This window comes from Protopterus annectens, chromosome 11.part0 (assembly GCF_019279795.1).
Source record: "Protopterus annectens isolate FY-2018-M chromosome 11.part0, PAN1.0, whole genome shotgun sequence".
Lineage (NCBI taxonomy): Eukaryota > Metazoa > Chordata > Ceratodontiformes > Protopteridae > Protopterus > Protopterus annectens.
Genome location: NC_056745.1, coordinates 1,203,351,818 through 1,203,360,598, shown reverse-complemented (window position 1 = coordinate 1,203,360,598; position 8,781 = coordinate 1,203,351,818). Strand labels below are relative to the sequence as shown.

The following is an 8,781-nucleotide window of genomic DNA, read 5'->3' as shown; positions in this document are numbered from 1 at the left end:
ACAGGAGAGGCTATGAGACCCTGCAGAACTGCAGTGGCAAAGCCTGCTCTGGACTTAGAGTAAAGAGGTAAGTGGTAGTGTTTTGTGAAGGTGTGCACTGAACTCCAGGTTGCAGCCTCTAAGATATCTTTGGTTGGTACTCCTCTAAGGAAGGCTGCTGAAGTGGCTGCTGCTCTGGTGGAATGAGGCCTAATGTCCTTAGGCACTGACTCGCCATGTTGAGAATAGCAGAAACGGATGCAATGGCCTATCCATTTAGAAATAGCCTTTCCTTGTGATCCTGCAGCATGTGACACTAAAAGTTGCTCAGTCTTTCTGAAAGCCTTAGTTCTGTCCAAGTAGAAGCATAACTGCCTGTGTATGTCCAAAGAATGCAGACTTTTCTCACCCTTGTTCTGTGGATTTGGATAAAAGGTAGGCAAGTGAATGGTTTGGTTGAGGGCCACACTGGACACCACCTTAGGCATAAATGTAGGGTTTGTCCTCAGAGAAACCCTGTCTGGATGAAAAATGATGAAAGGTTCCACAGCCATGAGTGCTTGTAACTCCGAGACTCGCCTTGCAGAGGTTATTGCTAGGAGCAGAGCTGTTTTCCAGGATAAGAATTTTATATCTGCTGTTGATGCTGGCTCGAAAGGAGGCAGTGTGAGTTTTTCCAAAACATAATTGAGGTCCCAGGCCGGAACTGGTGCTCTCCTTGGAGGCCTAATGTTGTTGGCCCCTCTGAGGTACTGCCTTATTAAAGGATGAGAAAAGATAGGTGATTCCGTATTGTAATGGGCTGAAATGGCAGAGGCATGAATCTTAAATGGTGAGAAGGAAAGGCCTTTGTTCAGCATCTCAGTTAGGTATTGTAAAAGCTGAGGGATATTTGGTACACACGTGTCAATGCCTTGTTCCTGGTTCCAAGCACAGAAACTCTTCCATTTGTCTGCATAAGATTTTCTGGTACTGGGCCTCCAAGATAACATCCATAACAGCTTTTGAAAGAGTGTTCTGAATGGCTACATTATCCGCCATGCTGCCAGATTTAAGGTCCTGAGTTGGCTTTGAAGGATCTGATTGTTTTGTTGGGTCAGCAAATGAGAAGTTTGAGGCAATATCCATGCTGGACCTTGAGATAAGCTCATTAGGATTGGGTACCCGTGCTGGCGTGGCCAGTCTGGTGCAATCAGGATCATTTTTGGCTTCTCGTCTGACCTTTAGGAGTACCCCGGGAAGGAGAGGCAGTGGAGGAAAGGCATATACTGTTAAGATTTTTCCAGCTGAAGGATAGGGCGTCCACTTTCCATGCTTGCTTGTGATAAATCCTTGTGCAAAATCTCTGTAATTGGCAGTTGTGAGGGGAGGCAAATAGATCTATGTCTGGGCATCCCCATGTCCTTGTTATCATGCTGAAGACTTGTGGATCCAGTTTCCACTCGTGGGGATCCATGAGGTTTCTGCTTAGTTCGTCTGCCAAAGTATTTGTTTTTCCTGGCAGGAATTGTGCTTGCAGGTGAACTTGAAAAGCCAATGCTGTGTCCCATAAGGTCATTGCTTGTCTGCAGAGGAGGTAGGAGTGTGTACCTCCCCTTTAGTTTTTCTTGCCCAGAAGAATAATCCTCAGGAGGAGAGGCTGAAGGAATGGATTCTTCAGCATCAGAATCCTCATAGGGAAGCATGGAGTAATCCTGTTCAGAAGAGGAATCAGAGGAAATAGAAACCTGATCAAAAGAATCATACTCCGTCTCTTGCCTAGGCCTCTTATCAGGAGGGGGATGGGAGCCCCTGATCAAAGTAATTAGGTCTTCGGCCATTTTGAGCATCTGTTTTTAGGCATGGAAGTCTGAGTAGGAGAATGCTGTACTTGTTTCTTTGTCTTTAGAACTGCTTTAGTCTTTGAAGCTGAAGATGGCTTAATATATAGTTGTGTAGGTCTGAAAACACCCTCAGAAGCCGATGCCTGCTCTTCGGTTCCAGACCCATCTGAGGGAATAATTTCCAAGTGTCCAATACCTTGAGTATCCAGAGGCCCAGTCGGCTCCACGTGGGAGTCAGAAGCGGCCTGTGGCTCTGAGGTAGCGGGCACTAGGGGCTGCAAAAGCGTCTCACTGAGAACCGGCAACTGGCCTAGCAGAGGCCTCATCGGTTTTGGACCTCGGATGCCTATCCTTATACTTGTGTTTTTTGTAAACTCCGGTTGTCGGCTGGTCCCACGGCAATATATAGTTAAATCTTCGGCCAAAGTAGTGTAAAGCAAAATCGAACAGATGCTTAATAGTGAGTTGGTTGAATCTAGCACAAAATCGACAGCTAGCAACGTCGTGGTCAGGGCCTAGGCAAGGAATACAGTAAGAATGAAAATCCTTATGAGGTATTTGATTCCCACAAGAAATACAATTGTTAACTTTTTCTGACATCGGTCTGGAGCAAGAAAAAAGTTTCCCCTACGGGGTACTTAGCTTTATTGAAGACTTTGGTTCTGAAATTCGGATTTGAAAATCTCAGGAGTCGGCCGACCGGCACTTGCGAACTGCTTTTGCTTCGGGCACCGCGCGGCAATAAAGACTGAAGAAAATGGCATCGGCTGCATCTTTTATACCCTTGGCACACTGACGTCAGGGAAGAGGCAACAGCAACCGAAGCCAGACCTAGACTTTGGAATTCAGGCCGACTGAGGGCAGCCTGCCAGCAGGATAACCCAAGTGTAATGACTGCAACAGTGAAACACGATGAACATCTGTCCCTTCCCCTTACATACCTACCCTCAAAAGAGGAAATTAACTTTATTAAATGCCCCACCTGTCTTGCGCCCTCTACTACTAGAACTATAAATTTTCTTTATGTGGTAGTCATGCCTTAGGAAAACTGACTTACGGCACATAAAACAAACTATTTCCAGATGAAACAAACTCTCTTTCAATTAGATGAAATCTGAAAATATTACGTTTGTAAGTGCAGCAGATTCAGTTATGACTTTCTAACGTATCTATGTTTATATAAAAATATAAACAGGTTCTAACTGCAGAACATTCAATAAGGTAAACTAAAATACAGATTAGAGAGATCAAAGATTCTCTTGTTTTAATATGCCAAACTCGCAGAAAAAAAAAGTGTTTTTTTTATAAGTCCAAATCTAGTCTTTTCTTATATTTTTCCCAGAAAAAAAAAAAAATCAGTAAATCTGTGGTCATGGATACTTCTTATCCTACCAGCCCTCCCCACCTGTGCTTTGTATATCCATATCATGATTTCTTCCTATTACACAAAGGAAGTCGAGCTCCATAAGCATATCTTTACTCAACATTCCCTTTGTTGCCCTTGCCATCTTAGCTGCTCATTTCTGTAGCTTCACCAAAAGGGTGACGTTTTTCTCCTTTATGGTCTGCAGAAAGTACAGTTTTGTACCTTCCATAAATGTAGATGTTTGAGTGTAAACACTGCTGCAGTCATTACACTTGGGTTATCCTGCCGTCAGGCGGTTCCCCAGTCGGCCTGAGTTCCAAAGTCTTGGTCCAGCGATGGTTGCTGTCGCCTCCTCCCTGACGTCAGTGCGACAGGGGTATACAAGATGCAGCCAACGCCATTTTCTTCAGTTTTTCTTGCCCCAGATGTCAGGTGCCCCCAAATAGGTAGGCAATTCAAATTGCTAGTAAAATATACAAAAGAAAAGCAAACAACCATTTTTAGTTACCAGGAAATACTCCCCATAGGTAGTAAAGGGTAGATGACCTAGGTATGTACCAGAAAGTAAGAGGGGAAGGAGGGAGGGTAACCTGGACTGCAGCAGTGTTTACACTTGAACATCGACATTTATGGTAGGTACAAAACTATACTATGTTCATCATGTTACACTGCTGCAGTCATTACACTTGGGCGGAATCCCAAAGCTGAGGTAGGGAGGCTGGATCTATAAGGCAATAGGGGTGGCTATAAGGCCCTGCAGCAAAAATCCTTATAAGGTATTTGATTCCCACAAGAAATACAATTGTTAACTTTTTCTGACACTGGTCTGGAGCAAGAAAAAGTTTCCCCAATGGGGGACTTGGCTTTAATGAAGTCTTCGGTTCTGAAATTCGGATTTGAAAATCTCAGGAGTCGGCCGACCGGCACTTGCAAACTGCTTTTGCTTTGGGCAACACGCGGCAAGAAAGACTGAATTAAATGGCATCGGCTGCATCTTTTATACCCCTGGTGCACTGACGTCCGGGAAGAGGTGACAGCAATCGACGCCAGACCAGGACTTTGGAAATCAGGCAAACTGCGGGTAGCCTGCCAGCAGGATAACCCAAGAGTAATGACTGCAACAGTGAAACACGATGAACATCTCATCCATGAAATGTTGCTCTGTATTGTATAGGGAACAATTAAGTCAAGCATCAATTTCCCATACTTTAGCTAAACTACATTATGTTAGACATTTCACAGTATACAACACGTACACAGGATTAAGACGTTTTTTTCTACCTCATTTTGCTCTTATCTTCAGTCACCAGCTTAGAAATTTGATCAGTTTTATTGAAGTGTCATATGGAGCATACCATTAAAGAACACGTGCACCAAGCCATTATTTTAAATATACAAGGAAACTATTGACAGCCATAAAAGTCATACATGCTTTCCTCCCTCCAGTTCTTCGACTTTTAAAATTTTTTTTTTCTTTTTGTACTATAATTTGCAAAATCAGTGGTTTCTGCTGCAGTAAATCTGACTTTACGTCATCATGCTTGTCATCTTGATGAAGTGAAGACTGATTACTACTGCATTTACTGAGAAAGCATGCCTGTATGGGTGTGCATAACCACAAGGTACACTACTGAAAAAATATATGGCCATTTAAACAATAATCATTTTGAGGAAGTAAGTGATTACCTGTGGAAAGAAAAGGGGAGTGAAACGTACTGTTCTGTTGTGTTGAGTACTACGAGCACTTACTTGTTAGTGTGCGCATACCTCTCTGCTATTCCTTGAACTCCAAAATTCCATGACACTGCCTCCTTTTTTGATGTGTACCTAATGTTACTTCATTCTTTTCTGGCAAGTAGCTGAGGACTGCATTTTCAAAACAATGACACACATTTGCTGTTCAGACTTCATATCCTTTAGAGAAATCTCCTCTATTATTAATTCAGTTCTTCTGACCCAGACGTGATGTTACAACATTGACGAGCAACAAGTGCTACTTTCTGCATATGCTTAATCAAGGGCACAGCATGTCATCTGAGTGGGCAGAGTTTTGATTTTTTTTTTTTAAAGCACCAGAGTTGCTATTTCCTATATCATCATAAAAACTATGCAAAGAATGAAATAAAGAAAAGTGGACAAGGAATAACAATCAAATTAGATGCATTCAGGTACAGCTCTTTGCACATGGTCTTTGAAGTAATTTTGGCACATTTTTAATCAACAACAGGAAGGGGTTTAGGTACAATACTTCATTCCAAACAACTCAGAAAATGCACCAGACTGCTGCATACTGTAAGCAACCAGATAAGCATTTTGGCTCGCTTCAACAGGCTTACTTAAAACAAGTGAATCAAGCATTAACACAGTATTATAAAAATGCACAGTCTACACTCAGTGGTTTCCTTCCTTCCTATAGAAGGTACACACCTCCCAAAGGGCCAGATGCTTTCTAACCCTAAAAGGTATAATCTTTATACAGTATTTCTTACCTGCGCATGAAAATTGGACATAGAAGTTGTTTCAATGTCTTTCTTTCCCAAAATTTCCACTTTTACTGTTGAACTAGGAAACTTGTATGAGAAGTAGTCCAGGAAATCAGGCAGGTATCCTGCTGCCCCATGAACAATGCCCATTGTATGTAAAGCAGCACAGTTCTCATTTTCACTAAACGACAAACTCACAAACTCATTGGCAAACCTCTCCATCTCCACAGGAGACAGGTGAGTAAGTTCAGTGCTATAAGCATGCACAACAGATGCACCACCATTGGGTTGATGTTCTACATGTATAAGGTGTTTAAATTCTGACTTGACCAGTCCTTGCTCTTTGTTGGGAATTTGTGATTCCTTTAAAGAGTCAAATGGAAGTTCTTTTTCAGTTTCAAAAATTTTGCATTCTTTTTGATACTCTTCCTTCTCCAGACATGTGCCTTCTTGGAAGAACACTGTACCTTTAAGAAGATCCTGGCCAATACTGCCTTTAGTTTCCTGACGATGAATTTCAGAAACTAGTCCTGAGCAGATGGTTTGAATAGCTTTGCTGTACATTTTGGGATGTTTTCGTTTTTCAATCTCTTTATGTTTCTTTTTCTTTTTCTTCTTCACTTTTTTAATTTGCATATCCTCTACAAGCAGTTTTGATTTCAATTTCTCACCTGTAAAATAAAATAAAAAATATATCAGAGAAAAGTTCATCTGTAGTATTCCCTTCAGAATGGCTTGATGTTGCTCTTAAACTGGCTTAAAAGTAAACTGAAAATTAACACTCAAAAAAATCCAACTATCCAACTTTATGATATTTAGTATTACCAAACAATTTCATAATAAAACTTCACTAATTACCACAGATCATATTGGTTCATCTGTTGCAACAGTAAAAGAGCAATATAGTACAGTTGTGTACACTTACCATAAATGTAGATGTTTTGAGTGTATTCACTGTTGCAGTCATTACATTTGGGTAATCTGCTGGCAGGTTGCCCTCAGTCGGCCTGAATATCAAAGTCTTGGGTCCTGCGTCGGTTACTGTCTCCTCTTCCATGACGTCAGGTCGTCAGAAGTATAAAACAGGCAGCCGATGCCATTTTCTTTAGTATTTCTTACCCCAGATGTCAGGTGCCCCCCAAATGGGGAGCAAATATATATATACATATATATATATATATATATATATATAGATAGATAGATATAGATATATACATATATATAGATATATATATATATATATATACATATATAAAACTATATATGCATGCAATTGTCACAACATAAACTTTAACTTCATCTAAAAGCAAATACACCACAAAGGCTGTAGAATATAGTGAAGGAAAGTGAAGCTGTAGAATAAAGGGGGATGGCGGGTGGGTAACCTGGATTGCAACAGTGAATACACTCGAACATCTACATTTATGTTAAGTGTACACAACTGTACTATGTTCTTCATGTTTCACTGTTGCAGTCATTACATTTGGGTAGAATCCCAAAGCTATGGATGGGAGGCTGGAACTAAATAGCATTAGGAGCAGCTATAATCTCCTGCAGAACCACAGTGGCAAAGCCTGCCCTGGACTTACAGAAGAGAGGCAAATGATAATGCTTTGTAAAAGTATGAACCGAACTCCAAGTAGCAGCTTCTAGAATGTCTTTGGTTGGCACTCCTCTGAGAAAAGCTGCTGAGGTAGATGCAGCCCTGGTGGAATGTGACATAATGCCCTTGGGCACCGGTTTACCATGATGCAAATAGCAGAAATGAATGCAGTGGCTTATCCACTTTGAAATAGCCTTTCCCTCGATCCCACAGCAAATGCCACCAGTAGCTGCTCAGACTTTTTTAGAGATTTGGTCCTGTTTAAGTAGAATCTTAGTTGTCTGTGTACATCCAAGGAATGCAGAATCTGTTCCCCCTTGTTCTGCAGATTTGGGTAAAAGGTTGGCAGGTGAACAGTTTGGTTAAGAGACACACTGGATACCACCTTAGGCATAAAGGAAGGATTGGTCCTGAGGGACACCCTGCCTGGGTAAAATATAATAAAAAGCTCCAGAGCCATGAGGGCCTGTAGTTCTGAAACCCTTCTTGCTGAAGTGATTGCCAGAAGGAAAGCTGTTTTCCTGGATAAAAACTTTATATCTGCAGTAGCAGCTGGTTCAAATGGAGGCAGGGTGAACTTTTCCAAAACAAAATTGAGGTCCCATGCAGGAACTGGTGATCTTCTGGGAGGCCTTAAATTTTTGGCCCCTCTAAGATACTGTTTTAGCAGAGGATGAGAAAAGATGGGCGGCTCTGTGTTGTAATGAGCCGAGATGGCAGAGGCATGGATTTTTACTGATGCATCTCAGTCAAGTATTGTAAAATCTGAGGAATATTTGGGTTTGCTGTGTCCGTTCCTTGTGCTTGGTTCCAAGCACAAAATCTCTTCCATTTATCAGCATAAGATTTACTAGTACTAGGCCATCTGATCAGCCATGCTGCCAGGTTCAGAGTTTGGAGCTGATTGTGCAGAATTTGATTGTTCTGCTGAGACAGTATATGAGGTATTTGAGCAAGTACCAAGGGGGGAGTCGAGACATATTCCTTAGGATTGGGTACCAGTGCTGGCGAGGCCAGTCTGGGGCAATTAGAATCATTTTTGTTTTTTCTTGTCTGACCTTTAGCATGATCTTGGGAAGAAGAGGCAGAGGAGGAAAGGCGTAGACTGATAGGTTTTTCCAACGAAGGCTAGGGCATCCACTTTCCATGCTTGCCTGTGATAAGTCCTTGTGCAGAATTTGTCCAGTTGATAATTCTGGGGAGATGCAAACAGATCTATGTCCAGGCTCCCCCATTTCTTTATCATGCTGAAGGCTTGTGGATCCAGTTTCTACTTGTGAGGGTCCACAAGATTTCTGCTTAGGTCATCTGCCAGAGTATTTTGTTTTCCTGGCAGGAATTGAGCTTGAAGATGTACTTGGTAAGTCAAGGCTGTGTCCCACAATGCCATGGCTAGTCTGCAAAGGGGGTAGGAATGTGTGCCCCCCTGCTTGTTGATGTACCACATAACCGTGGTGTTGTCCGTCTATCAGTAGTTGTCCTGGATGAAGTAAGTCCTTGAAGGCTGTCAGGGCATTCTGAACAGCT

The 8,781-nt window shown here is 42.0% G+C and overlaps 2 protein-coding genes across 2 annotated transcripts in view; both read right to left on the bottom strand.

The window, feature by feature from the left end:
* Positions 1-8,781, bottom strand: part of PTPN12 (protein tyrosine phosphatase non-receptor type 12) — a 3,019,581-nt gene that overhangs the window by 277,291 nt on the left and 2,733,509 nt on the right. The window lies entirely within an intron of this gene.
* The window catches only part of RSBN1L (round spermatid basic protein 1 like), a 1,493,418-nt gene that overhangs the window by 1,070,036 nt on the left and 414,601 nt on the right, over positions 1-8,781 (bottom strand). The window contains exon 3 of the mRNA XM_044088563.1: positions 5,658-6,322. Within this exon, the coding sequence (XP_043944498.1) occupies positions 5,658-6,287 (630 nt within the window). The 5' untranslated portion in view covers positions 6,288-6,322. The remainder of the gene's footprint in view (positions 1-5,657; positions 6,323-8,781) is intronic.